At 45.5% G+C, this 26310-nt stretch overlaps 3 protein-coding genes across 3 annotated transcripts in view; all 3 read left to right on the top strand.

Moving 5' to 3' along the window:
• Positions 1–3195: 3195 nt before the first annotated feature.
• LOC115668985 (uncharacterized) lies at positions 3196–4317 on the top strand. Its single transcript, XM_030590319.2, has one exon. It carries the CDS (start codon positions 3196–3198, stop codon positions 4315–4317), a length of 1122 nt encoding a protein of 373 aa, XP_030446179.2.
• Positions 4318–6187: 1870 nt separating this feature from the next.
• LOC115693768 (phospholipase A1-IIgamma-like) overlaps positions 6188–26310 on the top strand; it is a 79580-nt gene continuing 59457 nt past the window's right edge. The window contains exon 1 of the mRNA XM_056315957.1: positions 6188–6198. The gene's annotated coding sequence lies outside the window, so the exon portion shown is untranslated. The remainder of the gene's footprint in view (positions 6199–26310) is intronic.
• Positions 17907–19037, top strand: LOC130134520 (alpha-terpineol synthase, chloroplastic-like). The gene is made up of 2 exons (XM_056315959.1): positions 17907–18141; positions 18795–19037. Exons 1-2 carry the CDS (start codon positions 17911–17913, stop codon positions 18903–18905), a joined length of 342 nt encoding a protein of 113 aa, XP_056171934.1. The 5' UTR covers positions 17907–17910; the 3' UTR covers positions 18906–19037.

Below are 26310 nucleotides of genomic sequence, written 5' to 3'. Positions count from 1 at the left end.
CGCTGCATCCGCCGCGGTCCGACGTCATCTAGCCGTCCACCGGCTTGTCCTCCGTCGCCCGGCCACCCGAGACACCGCCGTACCGCCTTCGGCCACCGCGTGACCTCCTCTTCCCCTGTTTCTCTCTTCCCCGGTGCTTTCCCCTGTTTCGGCTCCAGGCTTCGCCGCCGCCGCGTGCCGCCGTTCCGGCCGCCGCCGCTCCGCCTCTGCCTCCCAGTCTCTTCCCTCAGCCACCTCCGCCGACCTGCCGTTCCCCCTCGGCCGCCTTCACCTCCCCTTCCCCTGTTTTTCATCCTCCCCGACGCCTCCCTTGTTTTGGGCTCTTCCCGGCGCCGCCTCGGCCAGCCGCCGCGCGCCGCCGTTCCGGTCGCTGCTGCTGCTCCGTCCGCCACCACCCGTGTCACATCCCGATTTGGGCCTGGGAAGCCGCAGGTAAATTGTATTATCCTCAATTTTAGTCCCTGGGAGTTGGCTATGGTTTAAGTTTGATGGTTTTCCAATCGGAACTAAATTGTTTTCTCTTGTTTTGGAAAACCCAGTTTCGGATCCTTTGTATCCCTTCTTTTTGTTATTTTTGGGGAGAATTTTGTGATCCGAATTTCAGAATACTTCCTTCTTGAAAGTTATTCCAAACATCTTGAAGTTTTACATACTTTAATTTCAGAATTTTTGGAGTTGATATGAGTGGTACGATGGACTGATTTTCGGACCGTGTGAAACTGCCCAGAATGGGTATTTCGGTGATGTTCACACCGTATTTATTTTCTACAAGCTTTTCTGGGCCGATTTTGGAAACGTTTCCTTCACCAAAGTTGTTGAGAACTTCCTTTTCTATAAAGTGTATAAATTTGGGAATTTTATAAGATGATTTGGATTCTGGACAGAGCTTACTTTGAGAAACACGAATTCTGTTCCAGTGATCTGTTTTTAGTCTGTCTTTGAGCTACTAAAAATAGTGTTTACAGAGAGATTCAGATTTAGTATTCTTCATAAAAAATGTTTTTTAAGATCTTGTTTATGACATATCCGAATTTGAGAATTTTCGGAGTTCATTTACTATGTTTTTAAGTCCAATTTCGTAAACAGTGCAAAACTGTCCGGTTTTGTCAGATTTCAAAGATTCGGCATTTTCTATACGAGAACGTTGGAATTTGGACTTGGTGTCTTCTGGTGATTTAAAGTACACGTTCTGAGCTTTCAAATGAGATATTTTATACTTTGATTGGAGAAGACCCTAGAAAGTTTGACAAAGTCAAACCTTATCCCCTTCATTATTGCTTGTAATTAATGCTTGGTCTTCTTTTTCCACAAGCATTTATGAAGCCAATTATGAAGCTTGGTCATCAAGTATTGGCCAAGAGGAAAGAGGAGGCCACGGCAAGGAAGGGGGGAGAGAGAGAGGAAGTCACGGCCAATGAGTGAGGAGAGAGAAAGGAAGAATAAATGGGCCATTATGACTTTTTGGATGACACGTGCGCTTACCACGTACTTTGATGATGCGTACGCTTACCTCACACCCCCACGTGACACGTGCGCTTACATCATTGACTTCTTAGCCAAGCCAATTCCTCTATAAATAGAAGCCATTAGGAAGAAAATGACACACCCACTCTCACACACACAAAGCGGCAAGAGAGAGAGAGAGAGAGAGAGTGCCGAGATAGGGAGAGAGAGAAAGAGCCGAAATAGAGAGAGAAAGAGAAAGAAAGAGAGAGAAAACCGAGAGAGAGAAAGTCAAGGGAAAGAAAAGAAAGGGGTCGACACCGTGAGTTGCCGAGATCCCGAGGCCGTCGTCTTTCCCATCCATTTTCTACTCTCTAGTTCTGGTTTCGTTAAGAGTAAGTAAACTTCCTAATATCGGGAAAGGAAGTTGTGATACGTTGTGACACGGTTTGCTTGGACCGTTTCTCGGTCATTTGGTTGGTTGTGGTTGGTTCATTTCTCGATTTAATCATGTTTCATGTTTGACGTTTGTTTTGGAGATAGAACCGAGACTTGGATGGCAAGGTGCACATGTTATAGCCATGCTTGATGTTCTCTTGTATGAACTTTGCTATTGATCTGCCATTGATGCGGGTGCGGTAACGGCTGACTTGTGCTAATGGCGATCCCCTCGTCCTCGCTTGATATTAGTAGGTTTACTTGCTGAGTCTCCCCGACTCATCCCCCGTTGTTTTCCCCTTTTTCAGGTCCGTAGGATGGCGTCTCCCCCAGCCCGCGTTGGCAATCCCGTGGAGCAGAGAGCCGAAGTGCTCACCGTGATAGATGTCAGTAAAGAACGCGCCTACCGTCGAATCACGACGCTTGAGACGTTCGATGAGGGCCTAACGGACTTGGTGCCTCAGGGCGGGCCGGCTCCGGGATAAAGCCACGGGTGGGATGTGAGATGGCCAGGCGGACGGGACCGGGGTGGAGGTGAAGAAGCGAGTAGTGAGAAGCCATAGTGGGTATAGGATAACCCAAGTCAAGTTTTGCCATTTGTAGTCGGCTATGAAAAACGTGTTATTTGCCATGGCCCGAAGGGCTTGTTAAAACATGTTTGCATGCACTGTGAACATAAGGTTTGCTCATGATGCTGTTTTTCTTAATCCCGCTGTTGTTTTTAACGTGATTATCCCGAGAAATGCTTCCGCTTGTGTATTATGAAAGATAATAATGAACGGGACGTCACGTTAATGACCCCGAGGTCGGGGCGTCACAGTCTAATTTGGTATCAGAGCAGGTTCCCCTCCAGTAAGTGCAAGTTCGGTGTTGAGCCAAGAAGAGGCTGTGGAATCCTGAAAGGACCCGATCCAATGAGGGCGGGGAGTGATCGCCGAGGTAGAACCTGATCAAGGAGCGGCTCTTGGCTAGGAAGTGGACGCCGGGGCATGAGGCCTGATCAAGGTGCGGCTTCTAGCAAGAGTGATCGCCGGGGTTGAAGACCTGAATAAAGAGCGGCTCCTGGCAAGCTTCTAGGATGATGGGTAAGAGAGGAAGAAACCGAACTATGCACTGAATGGGGGAGAACGATTCTAAAATCCAAGCGAAAATAAAGACCTGGAGTGATAAGGTGCGCTGAAGTTGGGGTAGTTAGCTAGGAAACACCCCTGCGCATGTGAATGATTGATTGTGGTTGAATAGGTTGTGTGCTAATATTTGTTTGTGACCACTGACCTATTCTTGTGTTGTAGAAAGACCCCTTAGAATACCAATATGAGTGCTCGGAACCCGACTGCGACCTCGACCTCGAAGGGGAAGTCAAATCAAGACCCCCGAATAGACGGAATTCTGCAGGCTCTGGCGACCGTAGGAGAACTGTTGGGACAGCAGGCCCAACAACGAATGCCTAATGCTGAGAATGTGGCAGCAAATGGAAATGGAAATGGTGGCCGTACGATGCACAGATTGGTCGAGCAATTCCTGAAGCTCCAACCCCCGAAGTTTGTCGGAACTGGAGATCCCGAAGAAGCGGAATCCTGGATCGATGAACTCCAGAAGGCATTTGAGCTTTTGAGATGTTCCGAGGAAGAGAAAGTTACCTTAGCAGCCTATCAACTGCAAGGTAATGCCAGCTATTGGTGGAAAGCGACCAAGGAAATCGTGTTCCCAGAAAATGCTGCTGTCAACTGGAATGCTTTCATTGAAGCATTCAACGGAAAGTATTTTTCCGAATGTGCTCGCGACCGAAAGATGAAGGAATTCTTGCAACTTCAACAGAACAACATGACGGTGGACCAGTACGAAGCAAGGTTCGCTCAACTGTCAAGGTACGCCCTTAAACTTATTGAAGATCCAGTGGAAAGGGCAAAAAGATTCCGAGACGGTTTGAAACCAGACATCCGGAGACAGTTGGTGCCGCTGAACCTCAAGGATTACAACGAGCTGTATGAACGCGCGCAGCTGGTGGAGAAAGAGTCCCTGGAACGAGCTGCCACGGCGACTAACCAAGGAAAGCCTTATCATCCGGCTTCTCAATCCAACCAGCATCATGACAAGAGACCGATGTCGGGAGAAAACCATTTCTCTACTCCCAACAAGAAGATAAAAAATCAGAAGCCAATTTCCACTGCAGGCGATGCGTGCCATACTTGCGGAAGGTTTCATGGAAATGCTCCGTGTCCAAAACAAACGGGAGCATGTTTCGGCTGTGGTCAACAAGGCCACCACATAAAGGACTGCCCGCAACGACAGCAAGTGAAGCAGTCACAACAACCACTGGTGATGCAACAAAAAGAAGTTCCACCGCATGATAATCGTCCTCCAGCTCAAGGAAGGATTTATGCAATTACTCAAGAGGAAGCGGAAAACTCCAAGAATGTTATTACGGAGACTTGATAAATCGGGTGATCGGAACTGTACTTGTACTATTTTATCATAGTATTTATGTACGACGTTTCAATGTATCAAAAAAAACCAAGCAAGCAAGCATAAGAAATATTTAAGGATGGTAAAAGATAAATCAGAGTGGCGCAGCGGAAGCGTGGGAAGCCAAAGCTAGAAGATGCTCCATAAAGAAAAATTTTCGACGTTTTCCGAAAAAGCTAAACAAGGCTACTTTTAGAAAGGAAGGTAGAATCCAACTGTAATAACGGTTATCAGCAAAGCATCAAGATGGCACCATTCGAGGCATTATACGGTCGAGCTTGCAGAACTCCGGTCTATTGGAACGAGGTCGGGAAAAGAAGGTCAGGGGTCCAGAGCTAGTCCCACTCACCTTAGATGCTGTCCAGATAAGTAGAGAAAAACTTAGGACGGCACAAGTCGGTAAAAGAATTAGGCTGACAAGGGCCAGAAATCGCTTAAGTTTCAGGTAGGCGACTATGTCTTTCCAAAGGTGTCACTAATGAGGGGTGCGTCACACTTCGAAAGGAAAGGTAAGTTAAATCCCAGGTACGTTTTAAATTTCGAGGACGAAATTTTGTTAGAGGGGGAGAATTGTCACATCCCGATTTGGGCCTGGGAAGCCGCAGGTAAATTGTATTATCCTCAATTTTAGTCCCTGGGAGTTGGCTATGGTTTAAGTTTGATGGTTTTCCAATCGGAACTAAATTGTTTTCTCTTGTTTTGGAAAACCCAGTTTCGGATCCTTTGTATCCCTTCTTTTTGTTATTTTTGGGGAGAATTTTGTGATCCGAATTTCAGAATACTTCCTTCTTGAAAGTTATTCCAAACATCTTGAAGTTTTACATACTTTAATTTCAGAATTTTTGGAGTTGATATGAGTGGTACGATGGACTGATTTTCGGACCGTGTGAAACTGCCCAGAATGGGTATTTCGGTGATGTTCACACCGTATTTATTTTCTACAAGCTTTTCTGGGCCGATTTTGGAAAAGTTTCCTTCACGAAAGTTGTTGAGAACTTCCTTTTCTATAAAGTGTATAAATTTGGGAATTTTATAAGATGATTTGGAATCTGGACAGAGCTTACTTTGAGAAACACGAATTCTGTTCCAGTGATCTGTTTTTAGTCTGTCTTTGAGCTACTAAAAATAGTGTTTACAGAGAGATTCAGATTTAGTATTCTTCATAAAAAATGTTTTTTAAGATCTTGTTTATGACATATCCGAATTTGAGAATTTTCGGAGTTCATTTACTATGTTTTTAAGTCCAATTTCGTAAACAGTGCAAAACTGTCCGGTTTTGTCAGATTTCAAAGATTCGGCATTTTCTATACGAGAACGTTGGAATTTGGACTTGGTGTCTTCTGGTGATTTAAAGTACACGTTCTGAGCTTTCAAATGAGATATTTTATACTTTGATTGGAGAAGACCCTAGAAAGTTTGACAAAGTCAAACCTTATCCCCTTCATTATTGCTTGTAATTAATGCTTGGTCTTCTTTTTCCACAAGCATTTATGAAGCCAATTATGAAGCTTGGTCATCAAGTATTGGCCAAGAGGAAAGAGGAGGCCACGGCAAGGAAGGGGGGAGAGAGAGAGGAAGTCACGGCCAATGAGTGAGGAGAGAGAAAGGAAGAATAAATGGGCCATTATGACTTTTTGGATGACACGTGCGCTTACCACGTACTTTGATGATGCGTACGCTTACCTCACACCCCCACGTGACACGTGCGCTTACATCATTGACTTCTTAGCCAAGCCAATTCCTCTATAAATAGAAGCCATTAGGTAGAAAATGACACACCCACTCTCACACACACAAAGCGGCAAGAGAGAGAGAGAGAGAGAGTGCCGAGATAGGGAGAGAGAGAAAGAGCCGAAATAGAGAGAGAAAGAGAAAGAAAACCGAGAGAGAGAAAGTCAAGGGAAAGAAAAGAAAGGGGTCGACACCGTGAGTTGCCGAGATCCCGAGGCCGTCGTCTTTCCCATCCATTTTCTACTCTCTAGTTCTGGTTTCGTTAAGAGTAAGTAAACTTCCTAATATCGGGAAAGAAAGTTGTGATACGTTGTGACACGGTTTGCTTGGACCGTTTCTCGGTCATTTGGTTGGTTGTGGTTGGTTCATTTCTCGATTTAATCATGTTTCATGTTTGACGTTTGTTTTGGAGATAGAACCGAGACTTGGATGGCAAGGTGCACATGTTATAGCCATGCTTGATGTTCTCTTGTATGAACTTTGCTATTGATCTGCCATTGATGCGGGTGCGGTAACGGCTGACTTGTGCTAATGGCGATCCCCTCGTCCTCGCTTGATATTAGTAGGTTTACTTGCTGAGTCTCCCCGACTCATCCCCCGTTGTTTTCCCCTTTTTCAAGTCCGTAGGATGGCGTCTCCCCCAGCCCGCGTTGGCAATCCCGTGGAGCAGAGAGCCGAAGTGCTCACCGTGATAGATGTCAGTAAAGAACGCGCCTACCGTCGAATCACGACGCTTGAGACGTTCGATGAGGGCCTAACGGACTTGGTGCCTCAGGGCGGGCCGGCTCCGGGATAAAGCCACGGGTGGGATGTGAGATGGCCAGGCGGACGGGACCGGGGTGGAGGTGAAGAAGCGAGTAGTGAGAAGCCATAGTGGGTATCGGATAACCCAAGTCAAGTTTTGCCATTTGTAGTCGGCTATGAAAAACGTGTTATTTGCCATGGCCCGAAGGGCTTGTTAAAACATCTTTGCATGCACTGTGAACATAAGGTTTGCTCATGATGCTGTTTTTCTTAATCCCGCTGTTGTTTTTAACGTGATTATCCCGAGAAATGCTTCCGCTTGTGTATTATGAAAGATAATAATGAACGGGACGTCACGTTAATGACCCCGAGGTCGGGGCGTCACAACCCGACCACGGCGACCTTGCCCAGCCACTTGCAGCCGTTGTGCTCGCCGGCACCAGTCCAACCGCCGTTGTTGTCGTCGTCGCCCGAGCGTCCCGAGCCGTGGCCGAGCTCGCCTAGCCGCTGCCCAGCCAGCCCGAGCGTGCCCAGGCCGTGGCAAGACTACCCCGGGCCGTGGCCGAGTCGCTAGGCCGTGTGCCAAGCCGTGGCCGAGCCCCGGGCCCATCGCGCCCTGGCTGTTACTGTTCATCCGGCCCGTTTTGAGCCCGTGCGGGTTTTTCCCGAGCCAAATTGAAGTAAGTGACCTGCTATTCCTTATTTAGGACTATGGGTATTTTTAGACTTGTTTAGGATGTGCTTGGTACCGGGTTAGGAATTAAATTAGGCGTGGGCTAATTTGACTGATTGTGCTCAATTTGTGAATTATTGTGGCGGTAATTGTGTGGTTAATTTAGTGATTGACTGAGATAAATAGCATGACTGAATTGTCGTGACGCTTGTGGGTGAATTGGATTAATTGAATGTGTTGACTTGAATGTCGGAATCGTGAGCTTGTGATTTGAAATTGGGATGAATGTGGGTGCATATTTGTGGCTATTGTGGTGAGTCAATGATTGGCTTATCGTGGCGGTTGTGAGTGGAATTGACAGCTGAATGTGACCGACTTGAAGGTCGGGTTGGTGGAATATTGTGGTGAAAATGCCTTGAGTTTGATTAGTACGGCTTGTGAGAATTTTGAATTGTGTTGTGGTGCATGTGCATGAGACAAGCCCGGATTGATCGGAGGGCTACGGACTTGGGACGTGTTGACGGCGGTCCGTGTGAAGGCATGAATGGCCGGTGTACCAAATGGATGCGGGCTTGAGACGTGTTGACGGTGGCCCGTTAAAGGTGTGTTGGACCGGGACGTGTTTACGTCGGTCAATAGAATTGAGCCCGGATTGATCGGAGGGCTACGGACTTGGGACGTGTTGAAGGCGGTCCGTGTGAAAGCATGAATGGCCGGTGTGCCAGATGGGCCTGAGGCGCAGTGGCGCGGGCAGTGAGAATGGACCTGAGGCGCAGTGGCGCGGGTCGTGAGAAAGATGTTCGGCCACGCATGCGATTTGAGTGTGATTGAATTGGCTGGTTGAATGTGTGGTCGAATTAGTAAGATGAATTGCGTGCAAGTGTGGTTGGCGTTTGAGCAATTGCGATGTGCTATTTAGTTACTATTACTGCATTACCATGTTATGACTAACGTGCAGTGTTAGCATGGGTTCGATGGTGAGGTAAGTATAAGGATGCGATTTTATTTTATATGTTATGGGGTAGATTGCATGTACGACTTGTCTGGATACGCATTGGCCTATGTGGGGTATAGAAGGTTGCTTATTGAGACTCGTTCTCACGGTTATTATATAACCATTTTCAGATCTGCGACAGTGATTGACTGGAGACGCCATCAGGGTATCTCGGGAGTGGAGAACGGGTCAAGTTGCCCCATATTTTTGTGTGCCCCTCTTTTGTATAGTGAAGTAGGATATCCAAACCACTACTCCGTTTTGATGTTGTGTATTTGGAATTATTGTTTTGTGCTATCCCTTCATCATATTTTATTGTCCGGGTTGTTTTATTTCGCTTCCGCTTGCGTAGTTCGTTTGGGTCGGTGACGTGTCCTCGGACGTCGCGTTCAATGATCGACCATCGAGGGGTGATCGCGCACTCGTAGGGTGCGGGGCGTGACATCCTGGTTGATTTGGTATCAGAGCAAGGTCAGCTCGATCCAAGTTGGTCGAAACCTGGAGTGATAAGGAGCGATGACTTTGGGGTAGCTAGTTAGGGAGACTTGTGTGACATGCGTACCCCAGACTGTGTGATTGTGATTGCTGAGTGGTATTATGTGATAATCCGTGAAATGCAGGTGTGTCAGGACTTGAGGTTAGTGTACGATCCCTGTTCTTTGTGATTGAGTGGTGTTGTGATTGACTGCCTGCTTAGTGAATTGTTGTGATTCACTGTCTATAACTTAGACCGGAATAGTTGGCCTAGGTCTTTAATTCCCAAGGGGAATTATAGCAGGTAAGTGGGTGGTGTGAACCCTGTGAGTAAGAGTAGCCGAGGTCGAGGTGAAGGTCGAGGTCGTGTAAGTCCGCAAGTTAGAGTTGTGAGAGATCCCAGATGGGATGAGATTTTGAGGGCACTCGAGGAAGTTGAAATTTTAATGGGAAGACAGACTGAGGAGCGAAATGCGACTGTTGCTACTGATGTTGAGGCTGCTGTTGCCGCCGCTAATGGAAATGACGGGAATCATGGGCATAATGGAAATGTCAGGAATCAAGGTCAATGGCAAGTTAATGCAGTCAGATAGATGCGTCAGCTGGTTAGAAAATTTTTGAAATTTAAACCTGCAAGGTTCGATGGGAAAAGTGACCCTGAGGCTACATTACTTTGGATAGAGGACTTAGAAAAAGTCTTTTGAGGTATTCGGGTGCATTGATAAGGAGAAAGTGACCCTGGCTGTATATCAACTCCAAGGAAATGCAAGTGATTGATAAGAGAACCCCCGAAGTAGGATATTTCAGAGGGCATATTTTCTAAACCGGGGTGTCGTTATTGAGGTCTTTAACGAGAAGTACTTGTAGAGAGTGCGTAAGGACAGAAGATGACATAGTTTCTTCGGCTTCGCTAAAATCGGATGTCAGCCAATCAGTACGAGGTCGAGCTTGTAAGGTTGTCTAAGTACGCACCAAGGATAGTCAAGGACCATGTGGATAGGACAAGGAGGTTTCGAGATGGATTGGAACCAAAAGTCCGCAATCAATTAGTACTTTTGAGTCTTAAGGGATTACAATGAGTTGTATGAGAGAGCTCGATGATTGACACGGATATGATTGAAAGGGCTGCCGCTTCTGGATCGCGGTACGCGCCGGCTAGGGACAATAGGAACTTTGGAAAGAAGCCTATGATAGAGAATCGAAGATTTGTCCCTTTAGTAAGAAAGAATTTTGGAAAACCGATTCAATAAGGGGTATAGGAATGACTATTGCCAAGGTAGAAGTGGAGCATGTTGTGGATGTGGACAGTAAGGCCACCAAGTGAGAAATTGTTGAACCGACAGGTTAGGTCACTGATGCAATCGCAGCGACCGCAGGTAGGACATTAAGCGAGAGCTGCCCCGCAGATTAATCAGAATCGGCTAAGGACGTAAGGAAAAGTGTATATTGTGGCTGAGAAAGAAGTGAAGGATGTGCCTTGAAAGTCTAGATGCGTTATGAGATGGTATTGGGTACAATAGGGGATGATTTTGAAGTTATTACTTGAATGGTCATGTAAGACTTATAATCACTTATGGTGAATAGGCGCAATCATTTTGAGGATTTCTTATTTACTAAGGACATTCTTGGACGAGTTTGGAAGGATGAGTTATGCTTGGAAATTTCGGATTTTGTAAAGAACCGGGGTAATTTAATTTGGGAGACTGTTGGATTGAAATTGGATGGATTAAGCATTGTCTTTGAGGTGTGGAAAGATAACTATCTTGTGATTAACTCGTTGGTTAAGGAGTCAAGGCTAGAGGACATAGCCGAGGTGTGTAATCTTCCCGATGTCTTTACTCAGGAATTGCCGGGATTGCCACCTGATAGAGAAGTGGAGTTTGTGGTTGAATTAGCCCCAGGGATAAAACCGATTTTGAAAGTGCCCTATAGGATGTCATTATCGGAATTGAAGTTATTGAAGGTCCAAATGCAAGAGTTATTGGATAAAGGTGTTATTCGCCTAGTGCGTCTCCATGGGGAGCGCTAGTGTTGTTCGTGAGGAAAAAGGATGGATCATTAAGGTTGTGCATTGACTATAGACAACTGAATCAGGTGACTATTAACAATAAGTACCCGTTGTCTCGGATTGATGACCTTTTTGATCAGTTGCAAGGGGCGTCAGTGTTTTCTAAGATCGATTTGAGGACTGGCTATCACCAATTGAGGATCAAGAAGGAGGACGTGCCGAAGTCGGCATTTAGGACGAGGTATGAGCACTATGAGTTTACGATAATGCCGTTTGTACTGACGAACGCCCCTGCAGCCTTTATGGATTTAATAAATCGGGTATTCAAGGAATTTCTGGATCAGTTTGTGATCGTGTTCATAGATGATATTCTGGTGTATTTGAAGAGTTCCGCCGAGCATGAGGTACATTTGGAAAAGGTTCTACAGACCCTAAGGGAACATGCGCTCTACGCTAAGTTCAGCAAGTGTGAGTTCTGGCTTCATCGAGTGGCATTTTTAGGACATGTGGTATCCGGAGAAGGAATTGCAGTGGACCCGACAAAGATTGAAGCCGTCACGAATTGGCCGATGTCGACAACAGTAACCGAGATTCGGAGCTTCTTGGGCCTGGCAAGTTATTATAGACGCTTCGTGGAAAAGTTTTCGGCATTAGCAACGCCGTTGACGCGGTTATTAAAGAAGGAGACGAGGTTTGAATGGACGGATAAGTGCGAAAGGAGCTTCCAAGAATTAAAACAGAGGTTGACGACAGCGCCAGTGTTGACGATCCCATCAGGTCCGGAAGGATATGAGATTTATAGTGACGCGTCGTTAAGAGGATTGGGATGCGTGCTAATACAACACGGAAGAGTAGTGGCATACGCATCGCGACAATTGAGGCCACATGAGCAGAATTATCCGACGCATGACTTGGAGTTGGCCGCGATTATTTTCGCTCTTAAGATTTGGAGACACTAATTTCAGATTTATATGGACCATCAAAGTTTAAGGTACTTGTTCTCCCATAAGGAATTGAACATGAGACAGCGCCATTGGATGGAACTCCTTAAGGACTATGACTGCGAGATTATGTATCATCCCGGAAAGGCTAACAGAGTAGCAGATGTACTGAGCCGGAAATCGAACGTCGCGCATATAATGGTCAAGGAATGGACTCTGTTGGGGGGGAATTCGGGATTCGAAATTTAAGTTTGAGGTGAGTCGGGTCTCAAGTCTACTTGCCGCATTAAGGATTGAGCCAGAAATTCAGACTAAGATCAAGGCCTTACAGTCGACGGACCCAGAGATTCAAAAGATTCTGAGTATGGATGTCACAAAAAGGAAATCGGACTTTCAGGTATCCGAGGATGGGATACTGAAGTTTTGTGGACAGTTGTGTGTACCCTGTAATGCAGAGCTTAAGGAGGAGATTTTGTCAAAAGCTCACCGTAGTAATTACAATATTCACCCAGGTAGTACGAAAATGCGTCAGAACCTACGGCAACATTATTGGTGGAACGGCATGAAAGTGGACGTGGCCAAGCATGTGGCTAAGTGTTTAACATGCCAACAAGTGAAGGCGCAACATTGCAAGCCGGGTGGAATGTTGCAGCCATTGGAAATCCCCGAATGGAAATGGGAACACATCACGATGGACTTTGTCATGGGATTACCGAGGAGTCAAAGGGGCCACGATTCGATTTGGGTGATAGTTGATCGGTTGACAAAGTCAGCACATTTCCTGCCAGTGCGAAAGGACTTCGCTTTAGAAAGGTATGCCGAGATTTACGTGCGACAAATAGTCCGTTTGCACGTAGTGCCAGTGACGATTACCTCGGACCGTGATCTCAAATTCACTGGCGCTTTTTGGAAAAGTTTTCATACGGCGTTAGGGACAAAGTTACAGTTTAGCACAGCCTATCACCCCCAAACGGATGGCCAGTCTGAAAGGACAATTCAGACCTTAGAAGATATGCTACGGGCATGTGTATTGGATTTTAAAGGTAGCTGGGAGGAACAGTTGCATTTGGTTGAATTTGCCTACAACAATAGCTATCAACAGAGTATCGGAATGGCCCTGTTTGAAGCGTTGTATGGCAGAGCTTGTAGAACGCCGGTTTGTTGGGATGAAATGGGTGAGAAGAGTATCACGGGTCCCGAGTTGGCTCAGCAGTCAGTTGAAACGGTCAAGGTGATTTGGGAGCACCATAGAACCGAAGGTGCGACATGGGAACGCGAAGAGTTGATGCGACACCAGTACCCCCATTTATTTGGATAGCTGGGTTAGATTGTAAATTTCGAGGACGAAATTTTTGTAAGGGGGGAAGAGTTGTGACATTCTGAATTTCGGCCCATTTTTGGGATTTATAAAACGTGTAATTCGTCAATGTGCTTATAGTAAAATCTCGCCCGGGAACTAATCACTCCCGGTTATTGTTTTAAATTTGAGATTTCGCTAGAATCGCATTCGATCGAATTTTGCCGTTATTTAGAGCCCAAACTTTGGTGTCGAATTTCTCGGAGTTTCGGGATGAATTTAATTGGACGGTGTCGATATTATTGTGGTCAGCCTCGAGATTGCTCGAAATATGTGAAAAGTGGATTTTTGACCGGGTGCGAATTTGGACTAGTAGACCTCCCTCGTGGTAGTTTGATTTAATTAATTTGGCTTTTGTCCCTTATTATATTCTAGGATTAATTTGGACCTTTAGATCGTTTTCAGTTTTAAATATGGGCCATCGGATCGCAATTATTATTTGAATCTTTATTTATTTATTTCGCGTCTCTCTCTCTCTTTCTCTCTCTCTCTTTCTCTCTCTCCGGTCACTTTCCCCCCTTCGCACGTCTGTCCCCCCTTGTCAGACCCATCCACTCCTCTCTCTCTCTCTCTTCCTTTTCTTTCTTTCTTCTTCTTTTCTTTTCTTCCTCTCTTCTTCTTCTTCTCCGTGGGTCTTCTCTTCCGGTCGCGACTGCTCTGGCCTCCTGCTTGCTGCTCACCAGGACCAGCCGAGCCACCGTCTGCCGTTCACCTCGCGCCGCCGTCGCCCGACTGAGCCGCGCCGCCGCTCGCCTCGCCCGCGACCGCCGCTCACATCGGGCCTTGCTCGCCTGCCGCGGTCCCGCCCGCGTTGCACACGAGCAAGCCGCTTACAGCTGCATCCGCCACGGTCCGGCGTCGTCCAGCCGTCCGCCGGCTTGTCCTCCATCGCCCGGCCACCCGAGACGCCGCCGTGCCGCCTCCGGCCACCGCGCGACCTCCTCTTCCCCTGTTTCTTTCTTCCCCGGTGCTTTCCCCTGTTTGGGCTCCAGGCTTCGCCGCCGCCGCGTGCGGCCGCTCCGCCTCTGCCACCCAGTCTCTCCCCTCAGCCACCTCCGCCGACCTGCCGCTCCCCCTCGGCCGCCGCCACCTCCCATTCCCCTGTTTTTCATCCTCCCCGACGCCTTCCCTGTTTTGGGCTCTCTCCGGCGCCGCCTCGGCCAGCCGCTGCGCGCCGCCGTTCCGGTCTCTACCGCTGCTCCGTCCGCCACCACCCGGCCCCCGGCGACCTTGCCCAGCCACTTGCAGCCGCTGTGCTCGCCGGGACCAGTCCAACCGCCGTTGTCGTCGTCGTCGCCCGAGCGTCCCGAGCCGTGGCCGAGCTAGCCTAGCCGCTGCCCAGCCAGCCCGAGCGTGCCCACGCCGTGGCTGGACTGCCCCGGGCCGTGGCCGAGTCGCCGGGCCGTGTGCCAAGCCATGGCCGAGCCCCGCGCCCATCGCGCCCTCGCCATTACTGTTCATCCGGCCCGTTTTGAGCCCGTGCGGGTTTTTCCCGAGCCAAATTGAAGTAAGTGACCTCCTATTCCTTATTTAGGACTATGGGTATTTTTAGACTTGTTTAGGATGTGCTTGGTACCGGGTTAGGAATTAAATTAGGAGTGGGCTAATTTGACTGATTGTGCTCAATTTGTGAATTATTGTGGTGGTAATTGTGTGGTTAATTTGGTGATTGACTGAGATAAATAGCATGACTGAATTGTCATGGCGCTTGTGGGTGAATTGGATTAATTGAATGTGTTGACTTGAATGTCGGAATCGTGAGCTTGTGATTTGAAATTGGGATGAATGTGGGTGCATATTTGTGGCTATTGTGGTGAGTCAATGATTGGCTTATCGTGGCGGTTGTGAGTGGAATTGACAGCTGAATGTGACCGACTTGAAGGTCGGGTTGGTGGAATATTGTGGTGAGCATGCCTTGAGTTTGATTAGTACGGCTTGTGAGAATTTTGAATTGTGTTGTGGTGCATGTGCATGAGACAATCCCGGATTGATCGGAGGGCTACGGACTTGGGACGTGTTGATGGCGGTCCGTGTGAAGGCATGAATGGCCGGTGTGCCAAATGGATGCGGGCTTGAGACGTGTTGACGGTGGCCCGTTAAAGGTGTGTTGGACCGGGACGTGTTTACGTCGGTCATTAGAATTGAGCCCGAATTGATCGGAGGGCTACGGACTTGGGACGTGTTGACGGCGGTCCGTGTGAAAGCATGAATGGCCGGTGTGCCAGATGGGCCTGAGGCGCAGTGGCGCGGGCAGTGAGAATGGACCTGAGGGGCAGTGGCGCGGGTCGTGAGAAAGATGTTCGGCCACGCATGCGATTTGAGTGTGATTGAAATGTCTGGTTGAGTGTGATTGAATTGGCTGGTTGAATGTGTGGTCGAATTAGTAAGATGAATTGCGTGCAAGTGTGGTTGGCGTTTGAGCAATTGCGATGTGCTATTTAGTTACTATTACTGCATTACCATGTTATGACTAACGTGCAGTGTTAGCATGGGTTCGATGGTGAGGTAAGTATAAGGATGCGATTTTATTTTATATGTTATGGGGTAGATTGCATGTACGACTTGTGCAGGGTACGCATTGGCCTATGTGGGGTATAGGGGTTGCTTATTGAGACTCGTTCTCACGGTTATTATATAACCATTTTCAGATCTGCGACAGTGATTGACTGGAGACGCCACCAGGGTATCTCGGGAGTGGAGAACGGGTCAAGTTGCCCCATATTTTTGTGTGCCCCTCTTTTGTATAGTGAAGTAGGATATCCAAACCACTACTCCGTTTTGATGTTGTGTATTTGGAATTATTGTTTTGTGCTATCCCTTCGTCATATTTTATTGTCCGGGTTGTTTTATTTTGCTTCCGCTTGCGTAGTTCGTTTGGGTCGGCGACGCGTCCTGGGACGTCGCGTTCAATGATCGACCATCGAGGGGTGATCGCGCGCTCGTAGGGTGCGGGGCGTGACATCTAGCGAGGCTCGGCCTCGCCCAACGCCTGCGAGGGCTCAGTCCCGTCGGCCTCGTCCTCGCCGGCCGCGACGAGGCTCGACCTCGCCACTAGTCGACGGGACCAAGCCTCGCCAGCCACGGCGAGGACGAACCTTGCCAGGGGCGGGCGAGGCTCCACCTCGCCGGCGTTGGGCGAGGTCGACCTCGCCCGCCCCCGGCGAGGTTCGTCCTCGCCGTGGCTAGCGAGGGCTCGGCCCTGCCGGCCTCGTCCTCGCGAGCTCGCCCTCGCAAGTAGCCGGCGAGTTCGAGCCTCGTTGGCCACGATAAGGACGAACCTCGCCCGCCCCCGGCAAGGTTCGTCCTCGCCGTGGCCGGCGAGGGCGAGCCCCCGCCGGCCTCGTCCTCGCCACGGCCGGGCGAGGGCTCGCCACGGCCGGCGGGGGCTCGCCCTCGCCGGTTGCCGGTGAGTTCGAGCCTCGCCAGCCACGGCGAGGACGAACCTCGCCAAGGGCGGGCGAGGCCGACCTCGCCCAACACCGGCGAGGTCGAGCCTCGTCGGCCCCCGCCTCTGGCCGGTCGCTGGACCGGCGACCGGCCAGAGGTTGAAGGTGAAGGGAAAAAAAAAAGAAAAGGAAAGGAAAAAGAAAAGAAAAGAAAAAATAAAAAAATAAAAAAAATTCGAAAAAATAAATATTAAAATAATTATTAACGGTAATATTGGACGGAAAAGTTAACGGTGGTAGATTTGGGACAAAAGTAAAAGTTTGGGGTTTTTTATGGGACAAAAAAAAGTTTAGGATATAATTGGGACAAAGGCTAAAGTTTGGGGTTTTTTTGGATATTAGGCCGTTTTAGTTTTAAAACTTTTGATGATTTTTTAATGTAGTCTATTTTGGCCAAAAATAAATAACGTGGCCATCCAATCAGCGCTGGCCGTCCTACATGGTACGACCAACGCTAACGTGGACGATTTTTTTGCAATTTTTTAAATTTTGGTATTTTTCATAATTTTTTTTGTTTCTTTTATTTTCTTTTCCACTGTTCATCTTCCTAAAAGGGCCAGCAGAGGCCAATAGGGCCTCGACGATGTCCTACGCAACATTAAAAAAAATTATAAAAAGATAAGAAAACCTAAAAAAAATTACAAATGTAGGACAATGACAGCCACGTCAGCGACTTCCAACCTATATTAGCCAGGAGTACTAAAATAGAAAATCGTAAAAAATCCTAACATAAAATTAGCCAAATTTTGACAAAAAAATTAGCCAAATTGACAATTTTAATACTGAAATAGCGCCATACAATAGGTTTATAATTTTTTAAATAAATTTTTCCTGTTTTGTATTAAGAAAATAGTAAAAAGTTCGAGTCTTTTCATGATATTTGGCCTTCAAACTATTTCTAATTTGTCTACTACTTTGCTAATTTCCTTTTATTAGGAGACAACCGGTTTTATTGTCTCAATTTAGATAAACATTCTAGTCGAAAGATGTATAGAGTTTTGTAATTGCGATGATATTTGAATGCATGCGTGGGATCATTAGAGATTTTTTGAGTAATTCCAAAGCACAAGATACTTGTTTTTGCAAATCAATAATCGCATGTCGAAGGCTATAAACTTTTTCCACGACCGGTGCTCAACAACAACGCCTATATAAAGGGTGGTTAGCCCACTAAAAGATTGCAGGAAATTTCGCAATGGCTCTTCCTGCTTTGTTCACAAGCTTCGTCCCCTCCTCGATCAGCCATAGCCAACCCTCTCTCTCATTCTTCAGACACCCTCGCTGCTCCTCCTTCTCCTCCGCCGGCGCTAAATCTGCGACATGTGCCTTGACGATTGAAAATCAAGAGACTGTGAGACGTTCGGCGAATTGGAAACCTAATGTGTGGGACTATGGGTTTCTACAGTCACTCACCGTAGATTACACGGTAATGATTGCTTTTTGGTTCAGCATAATACCCAGCCTGGCTGGGTTCTATGGAAAACGTTTCACATTTGATCCTGAATTTGTATTCCTTTTCCAATTTTGTCCTTAAACTAGTGGAAATTTCCCATCAAATTTCATGGTCTATGGTTCTGGCAAATTGAAGCTCATGCGCGTGCCAATGCTAGCTGAAAGTATGATGTGGAAAACTCGGTACAAGTTTCGAGTTCAAGGACCATGTTGAGAACAAAAACAACATAAGTTGTGGATCGTAGATAGAGTCCACAACACCCAAAAGGAAATAGAAACAAAAGAAAACTGTATTTTGAATTAGATATAAGGATGTATGCTTCTCGTGTACTTTTGCATATGCTTTATATACGACATTGGAGCTATGTAATAAGAATTTACACATTCATCCACTGCCACTCTATTATATATACGACCAACCCCAACAATATTCTGTAAGAGATATCAATAAACCTGGTCAAAATGGCATATTCTCAGCATATAGGCACGAGCACAACAATTCCTTCTCAAATGTGTTTGCAAATAAAATGAGAATCAATCTGTTTCAATACGAGAGGCAATATTCAACTCTACGTGTGCATCAACTTTGATTAAGATCTCAATTTTCTGAATTTTTCACATGCCTAGGAGGATAAATATACCGAGCAAGTCCAAAGGTTGATGGAAGAAGTCAGGGGTCTATTCGATTGGGAGACGAACCAGGTGGCCAAGCTCGAGTTCATTGACGCAGTTCAATGACTAGGACTAGGATACCATTTCCAGACGGAGATAAAAAACGCTCTTAGTTCCATCTATAACAACGCTGGAGATGCTCAGCTTTCGCACAATCCCTATGCCGCTTCCCTTCGATTCCGGCTACTCAGACAACATGGATACTATAGAGGAAAACTCCTATTAATTTTGAAGTTGACAAAACCTTCCACATAATTATAAGTCTGATACTTATTCTGAACTAATTTATTCCAGGTATTTATGTTCTGGAAACTCAGAAGGAAATTATTCAGACTTTACAAACTGTCAAGTATGTTTTTGAAGACCCACATAATCTAGGTTCCGAGATTCGGACGCAGGTTATTCGAGATGCAGATGCGAAGCGTGTTATTCGATGCGTACGCGGATGCAGAATTTCTTCGCACGCAGAATCCGTAACGAAACACAACAAATAGTGATCCGGCATGGATTTCACGTAAGGAATGTTCGATTGTCTCAATCTCAATCAAATTGATTGACAATCAAACATCACGACAAGAATGCATTACAACGGACAAAACTCTACTTATGGAAACCAAGATTCTGATTGTATGGGCGACCAGAATCAGCGGGATTCAGAATATGTCATCCAACGGCTACTCAATCCTTATTATACAAATTTGTCCAAAGTGAAGATTGGAAGATGATCCTCTGAAAGCTGTCCAACGGCTAGTAGAGGAGTATTTAAGGAGATCAACGAGCAGCAGAAGCAGAAGGTACACAGAATCAAGAATCAACAAGTCCAAAGTCTGAGCATACTCCAATCATTTCTCTTGTCGTTCTGAGCAAAACATTAAGATCTTGAGGGACACTTTGTAAGAGTGATTGTGTGAGATAGAGAGTCCTATCATACACAAGAGTGTTGTGACATTCCGAATTTCGGCCCATTTTTGGGATTTATAAAACGTGTAATTCGTCAGTGTGCTTATAGTAAAATCTTGCCCGGGAACTGATCACTCTCGGTTATTGTTTTTAAAATTGAGATTCGCTAGAATCGCACTCGATCGAATTTGGCCGTTATTTAGAGCCCGAACTTTGGTGTCGAATTTCTCGGAGTTTCGTGACGAATTTAATTGGACGGTGTCGATATTATTGTGGCGAGCCTCGATATTGCCCGGGATATGCGAAAAGTGAAATTTTGACCGGGTGCGAATTTGGACTAGTAGACCTCCCTCGTAGTGTGTTTAGTTATTATCTTTTGGCCTTTTTCCTAATTTATATTTAGGGTTTTTCGTGGGCCGTTGGATCGTTTTCGGATTTGAACGATGGTCGTCGGATCGCACTTAAGTGCGTTTGACTTTCTCTCTCTTCTCTTCTCTGTCTCCTCCCTCACGTCGCTGCTGCCCCACGCCGCTGACTTCCTCCTCTTTCCCCGCTGCCCTCCTCCACGTTGTTGACTCCTCATCTCACGCTGCTCCACCCATGCTTCGCTTTGCTTCGCTTTCTCGCTTCCTCGCCTTTGCGCTGCTGCCGACTTCTTCCATCAACTCCACCATCCATCATCACTCCCCCATACTTCACTCGACTCCCCACGTTGCCGACCTCCCCATGCAAATGCCATGATAGACTTCCCCGCGCTTCGCCGCCGTGTTGCTTCGCTCCGCCCATGCCATTTCCTCGCTTGCTTCGCTTCTCTACCGCTGCATCCACCGACTCCTCAAGCTGCCCATGCTGCCCCACGTTGTTTCTGTCACTACTATGCTGCTGCTAACTTCCCCCTACATTGTTTCTTTGCTGACCACCCCCACGCCTGCTGCTTCTACTTCATTTTCTGCTGCTGCTTCGCTGCTACTTGCTTCTTCATTCTGCTTCCTCTAGTTTCTGCTGCTTCTCGCCCTCCATTCCAGCCCGACCAGCACCACCGTTCAGTCCCCATCTCCACCCGACTCGCCGTGAGCTGCCGCCTGTCCGCCGAGGCTGCTGCTGCTCGGCGTTGCCGCTGCTGCTTTGCCGTGATCGAGCCGCTCCTTTCGCTCGGTTTTCTTGCTTAGGCTAAGTGTAAGTGGCTTCCTAACCCTTGACTAGGCTAAGGGGTGACTAATGGACATGTTAGGGATGGTTTAAGGGCTGTGGATAGTTGGTTTAGTGGCTGGTTGTGCTTGGTTTGCTTGGTGGTGCTTGTTGGTTAATTTCCGGTAAGGTTGCTGCTGCGTCGCTGGATTTTTCTATTTTTACTGTGACTTGTGTGGGCCGAATTTGAGGAAGTGTTCTTCATGAAAGTTGTTCATAACATCTTGAAGTTTGACATATATTAAATCTGGAATTTTTAGAGATCATTTAGTTCCATTCGTAAGTCCATTTTTGGACCGAATTCAGTCTGCCGGATTTACTGTTCATCCGACCATCTGGTCTCTCCGATTTTCTAAAAATTTTTCCAGACCTCGTTTTAACAAACTTCCTTCACAAAAATTGTTAATAACATTTGTTTCTATGACATATAAAAATTTGAAGGCTTTTCAAAATGATTTGGGTACTGGATGAGATGCATTTTGATGGTCAGGCGGCCTGACCGGACGGGTTGAATTTTGTCTGACTTCAAGTGACAAAAAGAGGTGCTTACAGTAGGAACTGGGTTTTGAGTTCTCACGGAAAATGTTTACCAAGATGTTTTATGCAACATATCCAAATTTCAGAATTTTTGGAGTTGATTTACTATTTATTTTAAAGGAAATTCGGTGACTATGTTAGTGCCCAGTTTGGCCCCGATTCTGTGCATACTCGGTTTTTCTCTCTCTCGGGAACTGATCGGTGTTACCATGACATTTTGGTGGATTTAGTTGACATTGGGCTAATTTACAAAGATAAGAATTGGTAATGATTGTTGAGGTGTGTGCATGGTCACGACACGTTCCGTCTAGGCGGGAGTTCGGATGCCGTCTAGGCGGGGGTTCTAGACGTTGCCGATCGCGGTAGAGGCCGGATCGATGCTCCTTTGTGGAATGCCGTCTGGGCGGGGGTTTCGGACGTTTCTGTCGCCGAAGTAGTGGGACGATGCCTGGTTACGCCAGAAGACCGGCGGGAGTTCGGTGGCCCGAGGGGTCGTTAATAATCTGGACTTAATGAGTGTGATTTGCATTGGGGAATGCTTTGCCTGAGTTAATTGATGAGCACGTCTGGATTATTAACCATGTTATGCTTGATCATGCCATGAATTGCTTTGCGCGTGCTTGATGGGCAATTGGCCATGTTATGGCGATATTCTAATGTGCAGGGCTTGTGTATGCGCCAAGGCGAGGTAAGGACGCTTGTGATTGTTTATGGCACATCGATTGTTTGAATCGCATGTTTAGAATTGTTCGGAAGTACGCTTTGGCCTAAGCGAGGCTTAGGTAGTTGCTTATTGAGAAGTGTTCTCATGGTTGTATAACCAAACCATTTCAGACCCGCGACCGTGATTGATCCGGAGACGCTGCCAGGATACTACGGGGATTGAGGATAGGTCGAGTTACCCCGTCTTTTGAGTACACCTTTTTGTAGAGGAGTTAAGCTTACCAACCACCAGATCCATGTTATTGTGCGTGGTTCGTAGATAGTGGCCTTGTAGAAGGCTTGCAAATGTATGTGTTATAATCGATGTTATGTTTATAAAAGTGTCTTGTTGATGTGTATTCTTTGTCTCTCTACTATCCCGTTGTTTATATGTTGTACGGAGAGTTCGAGGTTGCTTCCGCATGCGTTACTCGTTAGTGTTTCGATTGGGTCGACGACAAGTCCTGGGCTGTCGCGTACATTACGACCACAAAGGGATGATTGCGCGCTCGTAGGGTTCGGGGCGTGACAAGTGTTAACACTCAGAAGTTGTAATTCCTCTTGATTACATAGTGAAATCCAGCCGGTAGGCTGTAAGCGTGGGAGAGTGGACGTAGGCTTGCTATAATCCGAACCACTGTAAACTTGTGTGCAGATTCTCTATCCCTTATCTCTTACTTTACATTCTGCACATCAAGAGCACCGTCTATATAATCTGTCTTGAATCTGAATTTTATTCAGACTCTTCTGTGATTTATTTTGTTTCCGCATAAATTATTAAAAATTGGTTAAGATCACCTATTCACCCCCCTCTAGGTTATCCTTGCTGGCTACATCAATTGGTATCAGAGCAGGTTGCTCATTTATTGAAGTGTCTTACTTCTGAGCTAACGATCTACATGCCTAGCTATGGTGCTCCAGGGCTCATTGAAGGACAGAGCAACAACAGACCACCATATTTCGATGGCAAAGAATATAGTGTCTGGAAGAATAAGATGAAGGCATTCATAAAGTCAATCGATCACATGCAATGGGATGTCATCATCATAGGAGTCAATCCAAAATCTTCTGATTCAAAAGAAAAGGCAGATGCAAGCAAAGCAGCAGATCCTCCATTATCTCAAACTGAGATATCCAAAAGAGAAACCTTAGATTCCAAAGCAATTTATTCTCTCTATTGTGCTTTATCACCTATTGAATATAAAAAAATTGCTGCTTGTGAATCAGCTAAGGAAATCTGGGATACTCTCCTTGTCACTTATGAAGGAACAGATCGAGCCAAGGAAACTCAAATCAATCTTTTGCTTGGTCAATATGAATCCTTCAAAATGAAGCCTGGAGAATCAATTGCTGATTTGTATGACAGGTTTACTGATATAGTAAACGGTCTTGCTTATCAAGGACAACCAGTTCCAGATGCAATGAAAGTCAACAAACTTCTGAGAGGACTGACAAATCAGTGGGATAACATCAAAACATCTCTCCGAGAGACACAAAGGATCAAGCCTCTATCAGTGAATGAGTTAATTGGAACTCTTCAATCATATGAGACTGAGAAACGGAATGAGGAGAATGAATCCAGAGGTAATAAGTCAATTGCTTTAAAGACTAACATTGATTCTGATGCAGATTCTGAAGATGAAGATGTTGACGATGAAGAACTAGCTCTCTTTATAAAGAAGTATAAGAAAATGAAGATCAAAGGAAGAAACCTCAAAGGTAAGAAGCCTTTTGAGAAGAAGAAGTCTTTCGATGAAACAAAGAGATCAAAGGATGTTATATGCTTTCACTGTAAGAAACGTGGACATATCAAGCCAAATTGTCCACTTCTGAAAAAGAAGACCGAGTTTGAGAAAGCAAAGAAGGCCTTAAAAGCAGAAACCTGGAGTGATACAGAGTGTGAAGACAGTGATGAAGATATCTCAAATTTCTGTCTAATGGCTAAGTCAGACTCAGACTCAGATTCAGATTCTGATCCCAAAGTGGAGATTGAGGTAAAACATTCTGACATGCCTATTGAAGTATCAAATTACATTGATGAATTATGCTTTGAATTCAAGACTGCTCTTAAATGCATCTCTTCTTTGAAAAAGGAAAATTCATCACTGAGGCAACAGGATGTTACACAAAAAGAAAAATCGATTTCCGTCAAAAAGAATTTCATCAGGTCAAGGAAAGTCGAGACTTTCTTTCCAAAGAAAATGCGGTTTTGAAAAAGCAAGTTTCAGAAATTACTTCCAAGTTTTCAAAGGGTTCAGAAACCTTGAAGCATATCCTTTCTATCCAAATTCCTTACTACAACAAATCTGGTCTCGGATTTGTGAAGGAAAGTGATAGCTTGATTGATTTTCCAAAGGTCAAGGAGAGATTAAAACAAAGACCTCTTCGACAAGCTTATAAAAACCATTTCAAAAGGAATTTTGCAAAACCTGTTGGCCGAAGTGCACTCAGGTGCTCAAAATGTGGAGATCCACAACATTTTGAGAATGAATGTCCTAAGGTCTGGAGACCTATTAGAAGAGATTTTGTTAAGACAGCTTATACTAATGCTCAAGGACCCAAACAAATTTGGGTACCAAAGAAAACTTGAGATGTTGTGATTTTTGCAGGTTACCACGAAGAAAAAAAGGAAGTGGTACCTAGACAGTGGATGCTCTAGACATATGACAGGAGATCCAAGTATATTCGTTGATCTACACAATCTGAATGGTGGAAAAGTTTCCTTTTGAGGAAATACCAAAGGAAAAATCGTTGGCAAAGGAACAGTTGAAATTGGAGGACTTACAATCAATGATGTCTCTTTGGTGAAAGGACTCAACTACAACTTGATAAGCATAAGCCAACTATGTGATACAGTTTCGAATCAACTTTCAAGAAGATACATGCTCAGGGGACAAGCAAAGATTCTTCTCAAACATTTACAGAAGAAAACATGGCAATATCTATCTTCTAGATGTCAATCCAAACTCCCTCATTGCTTGATCTCAATCAAAGAGGATGAAGATCTATGGTATAGAAGATTGGGGCATATCAGTATGAAACAAATCTCAAAGATCTCAAACAAGAAACTGGTTCGAGGTCTACCAAATTTGAAATACAAGAAAACAGAGTTATGCAATGCCTACACACTAGGAAAGCAAGTAAGGAGCTCTTTCAAGTCTATACATCATGTTTCCACTAATCGTGCTTTGCAGCTTCTTCATATAGATCTATTTGGACCAACCAGAACACAAAGTATTGGTGGTAAGAAATATTGTTTAGTTATTGTTGATGACTTCACAAGATTTACTTGGGTGTTCTTCCTTGCTCATAAAAATGAAGCATTTTCATATTTTTCAAATTTTGCAAAAAGAGTTCAGAATGAAAAGGGCTATTCCATTTTCAGCATTAAAACTGATTATGGGGGAGAATTTGAAAATCAAAGTTTTTCAGATTTTTGTGAGGAAAATGGCTTTCAACACAATTTTTCTACTCCTTATACACCATAACAAAATGGTGTTGTGGAGAGGAAAAATCGTTCTTTGCAAGAAATGGCAAGAACTCTGTTGATTGAAAGCAAAATTCCTTTTCATTTCTGGGCAGATGCAGTTTTTACAGCATGTTATATCATTAACAGAGCTTTTCTCAGACCCATTCTTGAGAAAACCCCCTATGAGCTTTACCAAGGTAGAAAGCCCAACATTTCATATTTTCGTGTGTTTGGTTGTAAATGCTTTATTCTGAAAAATCCAAATGACCGCACTGGTAGGTTTGATGAGAAAGCAGATGAAGGATTCTTCCTTGGATATTCTACTACAAGTAAAGCATACAGAGTCTTCAACAAAAAGTCTCAGACTGTGGAAGAATCCATGAATGTAAAGTTTGAAGAAAACATTCAAATTCACAGAGATGAATCTGAACTATCTCCCAACATTCAAGAGTTATCAGAAGATCATCAACAATTAGTATAAGAAGGAAAAGAAGGAAAAGAAGATACAATACAGACTCAACCAGAAAGTTCAGAGTCTGCAGATATTCACAAAGAAAGATTTGACAAAAACTGGAAACATAAATCCAGTCATCCGAAGAACCTTATCATTGGAGAAATAGAAGATGGTATCAAGACTAGATCCAAACACAAGGAGAACATCAACAACTTGGCCTT

Source organism: Syzygium oleosum, unplaced genomic scaffold, assembly GCF_021117445.2.
Source record: "Syzygium oleosum isolate NSW1041296 unplaced genomic scaffold, Sole_v2.1 Sole_v2.11, whole genome shotgun sequence".
NCBI lineage: Eukaryota > Viridiplantae > Streptophyta > Magnoliopsida > Myrtales > Myrtaceae > Syzygium > Syzygium oleosum.
This window is presented reverse-complemented; position numbering and strand designations above follow the sequence as displayed.